Below are 17,357 nucleotides of genomic sequence, written 5' to 3' on the forward strand. Positions count from 1 at the left end.
ACCATGGATTTAGCCATGCTCTGCCATATGTGACCAAAGTTAAATGTTCTATGGCAACAACTGAAAGAAATAATTGCTTTGGACCTGCTTCTGTTAAGTCTGTGGAGAATGACTGAAGAGTGCAAAATGACTGTGAGAAGTGGTCTGACTAGCTAATCAAATTGCAGGTGTGGGGGATTTCCCAAATCAAGCTTAGGCTGGCAATAGCATAGCAATGAATTGGCTCATTTGGGCCATGGACAGTCTTTTGTACAATGGGCTTATTCACACAGCACATATGGTGCTGTTGTTGTTTTTCTCATGCCCATGTATTTTGTTTATGTAAAGAAAACAAATCAAGAAAATATATAATAAAAGCGACTAAAGAATCATAATCGAATTATTGAAAAAAGACATTAACATCAATAATTAAATGACAGGATGATAATGGTCAAAACAATATCAGAAATTAATTTTAAGAGTCAGATTTAGTTGAAATAGACTTATTGTATTCCTGTTCTTACTCCTAAAAATGGACAAGTTATGGCCAAGGTCTGTGGAATAGCAAAATTACCTTGACTATGACCTTTCAAGGTCAAAATCACCCCAAATCATCAAAACAATATCAGAAATGAATTCCACACAACACAATTAGTCAAAATGGAGGTATTACATGTGTTTAAACACTAAAAAACAAAAAGGTTGGATTTTCATCATAGCCGATGGCGGCCATTTTTGATGTGGCCATTACGCCATTCGTGGCACTATGGCGGACGAGCACCTCGTTGATTTTTCATGTCTAGGGACCCATTGACTCAGTTCAAGTGAGAAATTCCCCCAACACCAAATTGCGAGAAGGTCTACAGGCAGGTACTGGACTAGCTCCACTGAGAGCTCAGCTCACGTGCACATGCATGCACACATTCACACACACACACACACACACACACACACACACACACACACACACACACACACAAACCCACACACACACACACACACACACCTCACCATGTCTGTCTTTCTCTCCGTTTCATTTGACTGTTCCTACATGCTTGTATTGCAGCATCACTGTGCTATCCAATTGGCATAATTGAGCCAGGTCAGATGATACAGGGAACCATAACTAATCAATAGAGGTGAAATAAAAAACAGCTCTTGGTTATTACTTCTGTCCTTTCCCACACCAAGCACCCTCCCCCAACCCTCACGCACGCGCACGCGCACACACACACACACACACACACACACACACACACACACACACACACACACACACACACACACACACACACACACACACACACACACACACACACACACACACACACAATGTAGCCTTCCGACCACTTTTACAATGTACGCCTCACATTCCCCCAGTCCCCAGGCAGTTAGGGGCTCAACGTCTTCTTGCTCAAGGACACCTGTCCTGGACAGAATGCCAGGACAAGCAGGGGATCAAACCGGGAACCTTCCAACTCCCAGACGACTGCCCTGCCTCGAGCCTAGGCTATACCTGCTGTTTATCACAACGTGTCAAATGGCGTTTGTTTGGACAAAGTGTGGTCTGTGCCCTCTGGGATGAGAGGAAGAGAAGGAGACTGAGGGGCTGGCCAGCAGCAGCGGCATGGAGACAGATGAGGCCGAGGCTCTGACAGGCTGCCACTCTTCTCCAACGCCATCTCATCAGCATGACACAGCTGTCACAGCCCTATTTCAGGAAAATTAAACAGCCTTACGGTAAACTGGCCTGCCAAGGGGGAGGGGGAAGGAAGAGGCAGCACGGTGTGTGTGTGTGAGAGAGAGAGAGAAAATGTATAAGCTTGTGGTATGCAGATGGCCACAGCACTCCACTCCTCCCCCTACTTTAAGCACCATCCTCTCCCTTTGACATGGTAATGGTTCCAAATTGATGAAGACACTTCACTCATTCTGCGACAACTCTACTGGCAAGCTACATAAACGCTCCCCTCCACCCCTCATCCATCAATCACCCCTGTCCTCCCCTGCTGCCTCCTGCCCATTGGCTGGGCGGGGACTTGTTTAATCAGCTAATTCGCTTGTCTTTGGCTGCCGTTAATGACCACGCCACCCCTGGATTACCGCATCATCTCGTTCTCCTAATCTACACTGATTAACTGCTCATCAAACTATTAGCCCCGCCGTTGTCTTTGTCATGCCGAGCAAAGGTTGTGGTGTTCAAACGTTTCTGTTCCTTTAATCCTCTTTCCAGAACCACGGGAAGTGAACTTGGAATTGGAAGGAATGCATTAACCTGTGCATGAATGAATAAATGTAGTCGACTGTGGCTCAAGAGGTAGAGCAGGTCGTCCAATGATCCATGGGTCGGCGGTTCGAATCCCGGCTCCTCCTGTCTACACGTCGAATTGTCCTTGGGCAAGACACTGAACCCCAAATTGATCCCGATGTGCTGGTTGGTACCTTGCATGGCTTCCGCCGCAATCGGTGTATGAATGTGTGTGTGAATGGGTGAATGTAATGCACAATCTATGTAAAGCGCCTTGGATAAAGGCGCTATATAAATGCACCATTTACCATTTAGTCATTCTTATAATCATTTAACTTGCTGCAGCTATAATCTTCTCATTTAACCATGACTGTTTGCGTAGGCTACACAGTAAAAAGAAAAACTGTTATTTCCCAAAATGTTGGTTACATTTGTACACTCTCGTGAAGTGCATATGATGCTGAAAACAGTAAAGGGCCAAAAAATTGTGGTACATGACTTTAGGCTTGCCTTTAAGTCTGGACATCACCAAGAGACCCATACAGGTTTCTTGAGACGCAATCCTTCTAAAATCTTACAAAGAATAGTAAGGGGAGCAAGGTCATTCCTGGCTAGTTAAAACGAACACATGGTGAATAAAGTCCAGGATTGGATGGAAAACGATACATGTCTAGCATTGTGTGTTATAGCATGGTGCCTGTGCATTAGATGAAAATACTGTATGTGCCTATATGATATTGTTCTGGTTCTGCTGACAACTTTCTTGCTGTTTCAGCACAATGAGGCAACTAGAGGTGAAATACTTGTGAATGTGATGCCTTTAAAAAGAAAATCACAACATCCAACCTGTTCTGACCTTACATGGCAAATAAAAACTATCGATCCCCCCCACCTCCCTTCCCCATATCCCACTTTAAAAGACTTATTGTTGAGCTCCACTTTCATCTAATCACTTGGCAAAACAGCCCAGGTTCTAAATAAAGAAGGAATAAATAAAAAAGTCTCCAGGCCAACGTGTTGCTCTCACCTTTGCAGATGAAATTACCCGAAAAGCTGTTACAAATCAATATAATCAATGCAATCAGCTAACTGACACAGGCAATCTCCTGCCAGTAAGTAAAATACCCCCGGCGGAGATCTTTCAATCTCTCGTGCCATAATTGCCCCCGAGGGCGACGTTAGTGTGTAGCATTTTGTACACTTAATTAAATTAGCGAGCTCTGTAGACAGCATAGGTGGCCGAGCTCACAGTGAATGGATAGGCCTGGCACTGTGCCAGTAATTAAGGCAATACCTTTCCTGATTACGCCAATACCCTTTAATGAACTCATTATGCATTTTAACCCAAACACTCCCCAGAATTAATGAGTTCAAAGAAAGTCACTCTTGGAAAAAAGCAACTCCCCATCGATAAGAAGAAGTCATAATTCATCCACAGTGGAGTGGGCAAAATGTCCATATTCCTCTCTCTCTCTCTCTCTCTCTCTCTCTCTCTCTCAATACAGCCACGTTCCTTGATTGACAGAAAAAGTTCTGGGTACTGCTTGCATAAAGCTTGAAGTGAGTAGGAGTGCCCAGGATGGCAGGATCACGGCATGGACATGCATTTAAAATGCTCTAATAGCAAACTGTCTCAGCTCTGTACTCTTCTTCTGCAAAATGGCAGAGGTCTAAAGATAAGCTAACAGAGGCTTCAACAGAAATATTAGTTACAGTGCATTCATCTCACACACACACACACACACACACACACACACACACACACACACACACACACACACACACAATGATTTAAAGGGACCTAAGAACACTGCAGGGTGAGAGTAGCTCAGAAGTGACCCATAATGCTTGGCTAATTAAATAATTCACTAATTGATTCATCGCCAAATCAATAAAGCATACAGATGGTTTATGGCTTGAGAGCTGCAGTATGTATGCACACATGTGTATGTGCGCGTGTGTGAAGGTGGCGAGGCATACGATCAAAACCCACACATAACGTCCAAATTGCCAGTGCATCCCCCTTAATAACTGTATGACAAAGAAACAGCACGTGAAATTGGGTGCTAAAATGTGGGCGAACATTGAGTTGACCTTGCGCTTGTGTTGCATGACATCATTTCAGACCCTCACAGGCAGATGATGGTAAATATAAAGGTGGGGGCGGTGTGTGTCGTTGAGCCCATAAACACACAGCCTCCATCCTAAACCCAATCCCAAGGGAGTCTGGGGGATATAGGTGGGTCTAGTGTGCTGTTGCTGATAGCGTTAATGAAAGTGTAATGAATCCTAGCGGTTCGCTCGCGTGTATGAAAGCATGTGGACTGTAAATTTTGGTGTGCGAGTATGAAGCCGGTTTATTATTGGTCATTCTCAATTGTGCCCGGGGTAAGCGTTACCTCTGAGAATGATTAGAGAGGGAAGTGTGGTACGACGTCACATTGATCTGAGTGACCCTAAAAGTTGACTGACACACACACACACACACACACACAGACAAAGACACACAGCTTGTGCATTAAAATAAATAGATAAACACCGTAATTAACATGATTAAAGATTTTAATGTGACTAAATGTAATTGGGACTTAGAATCGGGTCACTTTTTTAGGTGGGAAGAGTCACCTAAAAGATATGAACTAAATCCTTTTCATCATTCAAGTAATTTACATATGAAATTATGTTTTTGATGAACATAAAAGTTGCATAATCAAATGCACTTGACATGATCGTGTAATATTATAGAAAATAAATGTTTTAAAAATAACTAAAACATTTCCAACACTGCTACATTAGCATTTTAAGAACTAATCAAATGACATTGTTATTGATTAAACAATATTAAATGTCTTAATTTTTGTTCTGCATGATCAAAATGGTGGTAGAATCACTTACAGTATATTGTTGGATCTCACAATACAGTATACTCTTCTTAAAGGACAACTTTCGTTTTTTTCAACCAAGGTTCATGTTTTAGGTTGTTATGAGAGAAAGTAAAAGATGAGTTTGCTGCTTTCTTTTCGTTTTTTTATTATTTACTATGGTCCTACTAGACCCCAACAAATTACATCTGGCCACAGAAGAGCACAGGATCTACTGAATGTGAAGGTAGCCTACTGGGGAAGCCACACTGTGACCCCTTTTCCACCGGTTGGTTCCCAATGGGAACCGGTTCAGTTCTTTTTGGTTTTTAGTCCATGAGCCAGAGCTCCAAGATTGGTGGGCAAACTATACCCTATATTAAATTGTTTATAGGATCAATACAAGTAAATTAATACATGATAACCCTTCCACAATAGTACCTTTGTCATATTTTTGATTATTTAGCATATTATCCTTCATAATGCCTAATTTGCATATTTAAAAATGTAAAATTTGTAATACAATAAATCATTGTCTTCGTGTAAGTACTCAATTGGGGAAGTTTAATGGTGATAACAATCTAATATAGGTATGGTTTTGCACACTCAATTCATAATTCATATTTCAATTTTGGAGCTCTGGCTCATGGACTAAAAACCAAAAAGAACTGAACCGGTTCCCACTGGGAACCAACCGGTGGAAAAGGGGCCTGTGTGTCATAGGCTCAATATGCCAGTTTGACACATTCAATAGATCCTGTGATATTTTGTGGCCAAATGTAATTTCTTGGGGTCTAGTAGGACTATAGTAAAGAATAAAAAAATAAATCGCTATAACATTTTGTAAAGAAATACATATTTAGCCCGGTGCTCAAATGCCTCCGCCCCGTCAAAGACAGCTAAAATCCCTAAAACTGAAAGAAAGCAGCAAATGAAAAAGAAATTATACTCAACTTTTACTTTCTCTAACTCTAATAACAACCTAAAACATGAATCTTGATTGAAAAAAGCTAAAGTTGTCCTTTAATAACCTACTGTCTATTTATTGCATTTGTGAGGCACTAACCATTGTACAAAATACAGACATTAATATGTAATTTTAAAACACTGCATATTTGCACAGTATTAATAATTATTCCAATAAACGGCATGTAGCAGTAAAAAGCTATGCAAATAAACATTCATTCTACATTAATTAAATTGCAATTAAATGCCCCAAACAGTAAACAGCATTCCTTAAAAACAAAACAAAAAGTACCATTAGAATCTTCCTTCAACTTATACTATTTACTCAGAAAACTAGTTCCTGAGAGAGAACAATTAAAAAAAAACGAAATAAAAAAAATAACTTTCTCTTTACAGGTTCAAGCAAATAATAGGCCACCCAAAATTTAAATTCAGGCAATATACTAAAATGTTAGGAATTGGAAAAAAGTGCGGTAAAATGTTACAATGTAACAGTAGCAGATGTGTGTCAGATCATCTACTGATAAAAGTGGATCCAGTGGTATCCGTTCAATAAAACTTTGACATGATGGTTACTGTACATTTCACTCCAACTCACTGTCATATTGCTGTGCTGTCAAAACAGTGACCCTGCTCACTGCTCAGACATGCTACACACAAAGACATGACATTGACTGACAAATGAAAGGGGCCACACAGTGATGGTGGAGCACCTCAGTGTGTTCAAATGCAGCATTGCAGGCGAGGAGCAATCAACAGTGGATTCTGAGCTTCTCTAAGTACAGGCATATTTTCATAGTTGTAATTACACAGGCATTACTGCAAGAGGGATGCAAAATGCGAAAAGGCAGTAAACCAAAGAAATTCCCAGCTCATAAATGGTCCCTATAATTTCCTCTAAGCATGTGGATCATATTTGGGCAGTTTCCATCCATTGGAAAGTTTGGCAATGCTTTTTGGTAATCAGTTTCTGATCAAAAAATATATTTTTGGGTTATCAGTGACATTCAATTAAAAAAAAAACACGTCTTCATAAGGCCTTGCACTCCTCAGTCTTGACTGTTTCAAATGTAAACAGTTTTAAAATTTAAATGTTTCTTTCAAAGAATCAGTGGTTTCACACAAGCTCAACAAACCACAGCCAAGTGTGGTGAAATGCTCGCTTCTTGCCAATATTTCCAAACTGGATGAAAATATGTACCCAAGTTGACTACATCAGACTTCAATAATTTATATATATATAAAAAAAAAAGAAAATAGATATTTTCAAACTCAGTGTGTGCAAAGTTCTCATTCCAAGGCTACTTTCACCCTCGTCTAGCACACTGGGTTCTATCAGACCATGTTTGTTTCTGTGTTAGGGCTGCGACTCTGCAGGTCCTGGACCTGGTCCAGAACCCAGTTGATGTCAGGTCTCTCCTGGGGATTAGACACCATTATGGAGCTAAGCAGCATCTGCAGGCCTTCAGAGTAACTGGCGCACGCACACGCACACGCACACACACACACACACACACACACACACACACACACACACACACACACACACACACACACACACACACACACACACACACACACACACACACACACACACACACACACACACACACACACACACACACACACACACACACACACACACACACTTTAGTTTGATCCCAATTGAAAAATGTAAGACTCAGAAAACTTCCCCACTCAAATGCCTTCTGTTATTTGACTATATAGAAGTGTATTTGTACGTCTCTAAATGTTTTGATGAATTGAACATGGTGGACACTCTTGTAAACAAGTGTAATGCTTAATTGGGTTGTCCACTCACAGTTAACAGTCTTTGTATTGAGTTTGTGCTTGAAATGTACTGTAATTCTGCAAACTGTTGAAATAAATATTTCAATCAATCAATCAATTTCAATCAATGTGGTCTTGCAGGATTGTGTAGACTACTAGCCTGGCATCGCCAGACTATTATCACTGTGTACATATTAGTCTGGAATCTTTGTGTGGAACCTGCATTTCCAAGGGCCGGATAAAAAAAAAAGCCTCTGGCTTTTGCAAAGGCAGATTTGTCTGGTTCCCAGGCTAGAAGACTACAGCCACAGTCTCAAGTTATATACAGTATAGACTAGAGCATTGTATGATTGCAGTTTGTTAACAGATATATGAGATATTTATGTATGCTTGATGTAGGGCTGGACGAAATGCCTTTAAATCAAAATCACGATTTCAAACTTTTGCCTCGATTAATTATGTAATGAATGTATTTTGTTACAAATAGCCGAACTACAAATAGATCTACAAGTTCACAGCGTGTCACATTGCAACATGTTGTCAAGCAAATGGAGTAACAGTAGTATAATAAACTACTCAGTTTGTTGGACTAGAAAGTGGTTAGCATCAATAGAGGGTATGCACATGCATAAAGTGAGTGACAAATCGAGTGGCAGTGAGTTTAACGTGGTTTAACGTCATTGTAATACAATCAGATTTCTGTTTGGATGTATGGGCTGTCAAGGCCAGAAAGTAGTTTTTGCCTAAAATAAAAAGGGAAATCTGGGCTGTTGCCCGAGTCCAGTGCATTCTGCCAACTTCCGGTCCAGGACTTGTCACACTTTGCCTAGCACTTCTCCAATAGAAGTCTATGTAGAAGAGCCGCCATTGGACTGGCCTCATGAAGTGAACAGAGTTGTCACAACTCTCTCATCTATATGGCGCTGCAACCCGAGGCTACTAGTGCTTCCAGTAGCGAGCTAGTCATGAGTCTGAAACACTGCAGCGCAGAGCGAGTGACATGGGGCAGATTAAATGATGCTGTCTACCATTCATTGTCAAAGGAAGCCAGCGACATGACGTCGCAAAGGCGCAACGATGCATGTAGCTGCTCCGAATCAACTCACAACGCATTTTTGCATTGTTTCAACTGCCCGTGTGAACGCACCATTTCATTAGATGCATCGTGATGCGGCTGTGTGTGCACGATTCTGCATCGACACAGTGGCATGACATAATCGATTATAAAGTCTAATGGTGCGTTCACAAGGACAGTTAAAATGATGCAAAAACACGTTGCGAGTTGATTTGGAGCAGCTACATGCATCGTTGCGCCTTTGCAACGTCATGTCGCTGGCTTCCTTTGACAATGAATGGTAGACTGCATCGTTTAATCTGCCTGTGAACGCAACATATACAATTATTGTTGAATTCCCAATGGGAACATTGCATTCGACTGTCGACTGTGATGCTATGTTAGCAACATTCTAACATGATGTCCCGCTCCCTCTGAGGGACAGAGGGAGGCTGAGGTCAACAAGTCATAAAAAGTCAGCGAGTATTTTCAAATTGGACATTCTCACCACATGTATCAGTCAAGATGTGAACGCCGCAGTAACAAGGACATTCTAGACAACATGTCACACTCACAATGTGCATTATGAGATTGTAGGTCTGCTATATGTCTCTCAGCTGACAACGTGGGTCCATTTGGACTTACAAATAAAACAGGCATTCATATGTACCGTATTTGACTGCTTGTATTAACTGGAAGAAATATAAATATATAGACAGCTGAGTTCCATCAAGATGCATCATAGTATTGATTGGAATTGTTAACAGGTGAATCATAATCGAATCGAAGTGTGAGACCAATGAAGATACACTTTTAGTTACAAAGATAACGCAACTTTAGTTTGCTGTTCTTCTTAAGGATGATAATTCACTACAAGGTGCCCCCCCCCCCATCCATTACTGTCGGTCTGCCTCATTCATTACTGTCAAATAGTGGCCTAAGTCCCAGTGTAAATGCTTGTAAGCTCACTTTAAGCAACGACATGACATGCCATAAAGACAACTTGCTATCATGTGAACAGCAGCCACTCAGGCACCTTTTCCACCAAAAGAACGTCGGTTCAGAACCAGTGCGGTTCCGAACCTTGGTGCTTTTTGCGAACCAGCTGCATTTCCACCAGATTGAACCCCGGTTCATTTGGTGGTGCTATTATACCTAAACACAAAATGTTGAGGTATCTGTCATACACGCAGACGCAGAGATGCCCATACGGACAACAAACACTCCGTTTCCTCATCGGACCATTGCACATTCTTTGACAATCCTTTTTCTTTTTATCAGTTCTGTTCTGTTATGTTGCGTGTCTGCGTTCTCCCAAGTTCCAACCCACTGACAAGTTCCAACCTACTGACACACCCACTTATATAGTCTCGGTTCACAAAGCGCTGCGTGCAATTACAAAGCTGAACCACTGTTTTGTGGTTCACATTGGGAACGAACGTTTATGGTTCGGAACCAACACATTTTCAGTGGAAACACTCTGAACTGGTTCAATATTTGGCGGGAAGAAAGAACCGAACCGGTTCAACCCCGGTGGAAAAGGGGCCTCAGTGAAAGCTGTCTGCAGTCATCAGCTCAGCACTCAGCAGTGTGGAGGCATTTTAAGCTTTAAAAACAATACGATAACAGAAAGGTCTAAAAAGAGTCAAGTGCGTTTTGAGGTGCAGCAGTGCTGTAACAGTTTTATAGCTGAAAAACAAACTACCGGTATAGTAAAAGAAACAAATATACTATCTGGCTGGAATCAGTATCGTCAGATAATATACAACAGGTAGTTCAGACAAAGCATTTTGATTTGTCAAAATAGGCTCTCCACCTGTGCTCAAATCCCAATAAACTAAGAATACAGTCCCAATAAACTAAGAATACAATGAAATAGGCATCATTACTGTAAATATCACTTTGCCATTGATATAACCAGCAATGTCAACAGATTTCTATAGTAATGAAGCTGCTAATCAGTCTAGTTAACGTTACATTATAGGCATCAGATTTGACTGAGATGTTCAGTGTGTAAAGAACTAGCACTTTACAAACTGGCTACATTTCACCATTACATTTATTTTTGGATTTTCTTGAATAACATTAATAAAAAGACGTGTAGTTGCTAACCATAGTTGCCGTATGATTGAGTGTTTTTGCCACTTCTAATACTAATGGAACAAGAGGTTAACAGCATCATTGTTATGGCAATAACAACAGTCAAGAATATCCTCTTGAGTAATATCGCTTACTGTACCTCAAGGTTGTGGCTCTGATATTGGAAATGAAAAGAGTGGTATGGGGCCATTCCTACTGAGATCTTACCTGCAATGTTGAGGGATAACTACAGGATTCTGAACGGCCAAGGCAACGCTATCCCCTTTCTGAAACACCATGTCATACGGCCCCTCTAGGATCATCATGCAATACAGGACACAGCCGAGTGACTGAAGGAAGGAAGTAAATTAATAAATCAACAGAAAAACAATCACCAACAGGTCTGAAGCAGCAAGTGTTATAATGTTGAATGATTCTGATATAAGGGTGGGAAGCACCAGTGTCAAGTTACATAACAAAACTACTGTGAAATTAAACACTGTACCCAGATATCGGTGCGCTCATCAATAATGCAGTGGCTCTCCACATTGAAGAGCTCAGGAGCCCTGTAGGAAATTGTACATCGCTGGGCTGCCCAGTCCTGAATGGTCATGGCCTCTCTGGTTCCTCTCACCTACAGAATGAAACATTATCATGCATGTAAAGTTAAGCCTAATGGGTTAGAATTAACACTACATGAACACATAGGTTTTGATACCTGTGTTTTATATCTGTCTTAAATTGTTTTATATATGTGATCTCGTCAGCATTGCAAATGAGGGGGAACCTCAATGCTCTTTTCGAGAATAAATAAAGGTTTCAATCAATCAATACAGCATTTAGAATATATTCAGCACACAATCAAAAGAAAATATATTGTGTGTTAAGTTCACAGTTGTCAAGTAATTAAACTCCAGGTGAATGCAAGATGCTCACAAAGTCGCATGCCGGGCGAAACCTTTTTTTTTTTTTATTGTGGTATGCCCCAAACTACAGTAATAAAGGCATTTAAACCACTTAAGCCCTATTTTATAATTCATCATACGATGGTGTTGTGTGATGAAAATATCTTATCTACATACAACCTCACAATGTTTTGCATTTTAACACATGGGAACTTGTGCTTGTGTGTTCTGCTATTTTTGGACATTTCTGTAAATTGTGGCCATGTGTATTGTTAACCACATCTTTCGCTTCGTACGACTCAAGTATCTCTGAAGTAAGCCAGAGCGCTTCTCCTTTTTTATATTCTGCGAAGGATTTTTAGATAGATAGATAGATAGATAGATAGATATTTATTTTTTTGCCGAAGGGCTCCCATATTTAACTAAATGTGCGGCTTGAGAAGTTTGAGAACCACTGCTCTATGTCTATGGGACTCAATTAATGTCTCACCTCAATTCTGGCTCTGTTCATAGAGCCCAAGTCCATCAGAAGGGGTCTGTCACCCTCCTCCAAGAGCACATTGGTGGGCTTCAGGTCTCTGAAAGAAACAAACACATCATTTATGTGTTTGACACCCGACAACATAACTATTTAAAAATCCACAGTATTGGATCATATTCAAATATACTCAATACTCACACAATTAAGCACTCTTTAGCTTTGTAAAATTATGACTACTGTTTGTAATTGAATAGGGTGCGCAGCAACAGATTAAAGTTTGTTATTTCAAGTCAGATCTGTGCAACTGTACATATAAATGTGGTTCTGATCACAGGGATTACTTGGCAAAGGTGTATTAAGGTATTGAGGAACATATCTTCTGTTATATTGCTGTTTGGAATAAGAAACCAAAAGATTGTGAATTTCCCTATAGATTTCTACCAAGAAGAAAAAGAAACTACCTCAAAGAACTACTGCTGCACCAAATATTTGTACAGATTGTATGTACAGGTATTCTAGAGTCTAAACATGTGCGACTGTAGTGTAGCTGTAGCATACCTGTGTGCATAACCTTTGTCATGAATAGCCTTGAGGCCAGAGCAAATACCATGCAAGATGTGCAAGATCCGTCTTTCAGCCATCAAGGTCCCCTTGTCTCTAAGTTTCTCCAACACGGACCATAGGCTGCCCTTCTACACATACATACAAACAAACACATTTCAGAATGACTCAAGAAGAAGACAATTTATTTTTACAGAAAATAAATAAAATACTATTAGTGTCAACTCACTCTAATGTAGGGTAGAAGTAACCAGGCTTCACTCTTTCCTCCGCGGTCTACGAAGGTGTGTGCTGTCAAGCCCAGGATGTTGTGGTGGTTGAACAACTGATGCATCTCCACCTCCGTCTGCGCCTCTTGACGACCCTCACGGTCATGACACAGGATCCTCTTCAAAGCATAGAAGCGACCGTCCTGAACACCTTCCACCAGGTCCACATAGCTGAACCCACTGACGCAGGGGAGATGTAAAGAGATTAGGGGCGGAACAGTTGATAGAACGAATGGATTTAACCGATTTTAAAACGACATAATACAATTATAGATTAATATAATCTATCCCGATTTTGGACACGTAGGGATCGATTATAGAAAAAAGAAATACAAATTAAAACATTTTATAATGTAGCCGATCTACATAATACAAATCGTATTTTCACAATTTTTGTATGACATAGTTGTGCGGTCAAGAATAAAATAGGGTTTAAGAGATTAATTGATTTGTTAGAATATAAAAAATACAAAAAATAAGAAAACCCCCTGCTTGTCAATTATTGGAGAAAATAAGTGATAGAATAATCTTTAAGAAAATAAGTGATAGTCGCATTCCTAAAAGAGATGGGGAGAGCAATAAGGGAAATGAAGATGGGCATAGATTGATTGATTGAAATCTTTATTAACAGTTTGCAGAATTACAGTACATTTCAAGCACAAACTCAATACAAAGACTGTTAACTGTGAGTGGACGACCCAATTAAGCCTTACACTTGTTTACAACAGGGTCCACATTGTTCAATTCATCAAAACATTTAGAGACAAACAAATAGACACTTCTATGTAGTTAAAGAACAGAACAGGAATTCATCATATAGGAAGCGAAAAGGGAAAAAAAGTATATATACAGTGAGGGGAACAGGGGGATAAAAGAAAAGAAAACGAAAGACAGAGTGTAGGGCGCCTGCACACAACACCATGCGTTGATGCCATGTGTGCATATGTGCAGGCACCCAACACCACGTCCATACAAAAACATAGTACAATCCATAGTACAAAGACAGAGTGTAGGGCGCCTGCACACAACACCATGCGTTGATGCCATGTGTGCATATGTGCAGGCACCCAACACCACGTCCATACAAAAACATAGTACAATCCAGATACAAATTCAGCTTTTACAGAGGCCAGTTTCGAATTGCAGCCATCCGTAGGTGCCCTTTGAGAGCAGTTTTGAAGGAGCCAAGGGATTCACATGTCTTAATGACTGTTGGTAGGGCGTTCCACATTTTGGTCGCATAGGAGCGAAAAGAATTTAGTCCCTTGTTTGTGCCGAATCTGGGTTGTACATGGTTTGTTGCACTCCCTCTGGTGTTGTGGGTGTGGACTTCGTTTACATTAAGGAAGTATTTAGACAGGTACATGGGTATCTTGGTGGTGTATCTAATCTTGTGGACCAGACCCATTGCAAGATGCTGTACTCTGTCGTCGACCCTAAGCCATCCCAGCCTGTCAAAGTGGGCAGGGGTGAGGTGGGTTCGGGGGGTGAGGCCAAGTAGGAGCCTGACCAGTTTGTTTTGGGAGGTCTGGAGCCTTGTTTTAAGGGCCTTTGAGGTGCTGTGGTACCAGGAGGTGGATGCATAGTCAAAGAAACCTTGTACAAGGGCTCCTGTTAAGGTCTTCAAGGTGTTTTTGTCGACCAGTGAGGAGATCCTGTAGAGGAATCTTGTTCTTTGATTGACTTTTTTGATTACGTTGGTGGCCATCTTATCACCGGAAAGATTGGCCTCCAGGATGGAACCTAGGTAGGTAATTTGATCCTTCCGTGTGATAATATCATCACCAACTCTAACCAAGAAGCCATCTGCCTTTTTGAGATTACTATTTGATCCGAAGAGAATGGATTCAGTTTTTCCCAGGTGTAAGGATAGTTTGTTATCAGCGAGCCAGGTGCAGATTCTACTGAGTTCAGAGCTGAGGGTCTTTTCAACCTGCAGTTTGTTCCTGTCCGAGACCAGCAGTGCTGAGTCGTCTGCGAACAGGAACAAGTTGCAGTCACAAGCTGAAGTCATGTCGTTTACATATATTAGGAACAGTAAAGGCCCTAGTATGCTTCCTTGTGGGACGCCACAGCTCACTGGGAGGGGGGGGGACAGTGTTCCGTTCACTTCCACCATCTGTTCTCTCCCCTCCAGGTAGGATTGCATCCAGCTCACTGATGTGCTATCAAAACCAATAGCTTTAAGCTTGTTAACCAGTATGGAGTGGTTCACGGTGTCAAAAGCCTTTTGGAGGTCCAGCATGACCATGCCGCAGTATTTTCCAGCATCCACCTCGTGTTTGATGTGGTCGCTCAAATAGAGAAGGCATGTGTCAGTGGAGTGGGATGTTCTGAAACCAGATTGGAACTCGTACAACAATTTATTAGTGGCAAGATACTTTTCAACCTGTTCATAGACTATTTTTTCCATCACTTTCGAGATGGAGCTTAGAATAGAAATAGGGCGGTAGTTGCCGGGTTCTAATTTGCTCCCTTTTTTGTACAGGGGGGTTACTTTGGCCAGTTTAAAATCTCTGGGGACCTGTCCTTGTTTGATGGAGAGGTTAACTATGTGGGTGATGACTGGAGCTATGGAAATGGCTGAGTCTCTGAGAAATTTGGAGGGAATATTGTCATGGCCAGTGGCCTTGTGGGGTTGGAGGGCACTCAGTTTCTTAAGTACCTCCTCAGTTGTTACCATTGTCATTTTAAAATCATCTTTACAAACACCTAGGTTTTTGTAGAAGCCTTTGATGTGCTCTACACCAAAACGCCCAGAGTGGGAGGGCAGTTTGTTAACCAGCATTGTTGCAATGTTTGTAAAGAAGATGTTCAAGTGATTGGCTACATCAACCTTGTCAGTGATGAGGGTGTTATTTGATTTGATGTTTATGTTAGTAAACCTGGTTTTAAGTTTCTGACCACAGCCTAGTTGGTTGTTTAGTAGCTTCCAGAGCTCCCGAGGATTGTTTTTGATTTCCTCGGCTTTATCATTGATAAAGTTACTTTTGGCTGATTTGGTCATGGCAATTAGCATGGATAGGGCCGTGCTGTGGAATCATGAATTTCAATGTACACTGATTACATGCATTTTCTTACCCTTCATCAAGTTTCTGGATGAAGAAATATCTCTTGTTGTCAATGGTAATGGATCCACGAGAGCATAAACACAGGGCCTGACCCATCATTTCTGGTACATTGCTTGGCACCAAATGATACCCAAGGACTGAAAGACAAATGTTTAATTCATTTTAACTGGCAAGTTCGAGAGAGAGCTGAGAGACAGAGGGAAAGAGAAACGTGATGATGATTAACTAGATTAAAAGCAACCAAATGAAGTTGACAAAGACGTCATGTGACACTATAGGGACTGTACTCGCTGCAAATATTAGTTTTTGGTTTATCAAAATCAAAATTCAAAACACAAGTGGAGCTGCAGGCTGTAATGCATAATGAACATAGCTGGCTAGATCTACAACAGTTCATTTTGAATTGATGTGCACAGTGCACTGCTAGATAACTTAATGCCAGCATTAATCCAGATTCCAGATCGAGAACTAGGTACCGTAGCACACATGACTCAGCTATACCAACTTCACAGAATGAAATTGAACATAATATAATATAGAATGTTAAATTGGTTACCGCAGTGTTGTAAAACAGCCGGTTTGTTATGTTTCCTTCCTCATCTTCTTCTCTTCAAGTAGTCAAATAACGCTTGGAAACTAGTGTCTCTAGAGCGCCTTGCAGCGGCGTGATTAGGCGTTGCCGTTTACAAGCTGTATTTTGGATGTGCAATCTTTGAGTGTTATGAAAAGCGCTATATAAATCACACACACACACACACACACACACACACACACACACACGCACACACGCGCACACACGCACACACGCACACACGCACACACGCACGCACACACACACACACACACACACACACACACACACACACACACACACACACACACAGTATAGCCTAGGCCCTATACCCTAAAATGGCCTAATAGAGGGTATGCGCATGCATTGAATCACAAATCGAGTGGCAAAGTGAGTGTGAAAGTGAGTTTAACATTGTTTAACGATTAACGTTGTTTGATGCAATCAGATAGGACTTTTCTGTCTGGATTTATGGGTTATCAAGGCCAGAAATGAGTGTTTTGCCACTTAGTAGGGTTTTT

At 41.1% G+C, this 17,357-nt stretch overlaps 1 protein-coding gene across 2 annotated transcripts; it reads right to left on the reverse strand.

Annotated features, from left to right (window-relative positions):
- Window positions 1-1,571: 1,571 nt before the first annotated feature.
- stk16 (serine/threonine kinase 16) lies at window positions 1,572-16,870 on the reverse strand. Of its 2 annotated transcripts, none has more exons than XM_080772643.1 (8): window positions 16,822-16,870; window positions 16,276-16,402; window positions 13,155-13,374; window positions 12,923-13,056; window positions 12,374-12,461; window positions 11,484-11,612; window positions 11,207-11,328; window positions 1,572-1,690 (listed from the first exon to the last, which is right to left on the reverse strand). In XM_080772643.1, the coding sequence occupies exons 2-8, from the start codon at window positions 16,362-16,364 to the stop codon at window positions 1,666-1,668; spliced, it is 807 nt and encodes a 268-aa protein (XP_080628769.1). In that variant the 5' UTR covers window positions 16,365-16,402; window positions 16,822-16,870; the 3' UTR covers window positions 1,572-1,665. The 2 variants fall into 2 exon arrangements, with proteins under 2 accessions (XP_080628769.1, XP_080628768.1); XM_080772642.1 differs by lacking the exon at window positions 1,572-1,690 and adding an exon at window positions 4,772-7,528.
- Window positions 16,871-17,357: the final 487 nt, after the last annotated feature.

The sequence above is a fragment of the Protomyctophum bolini genome, assembly GCF_963924005.1.
Source record: "Protomyctophum bolini genome assembly, chromosome: 1".
NCBI lineage: Eukaryota > Metazoa > Chordata > Actinopteri > Myctophiformes > Myctophidae > Protomyctophum > Protomyctophum bolini.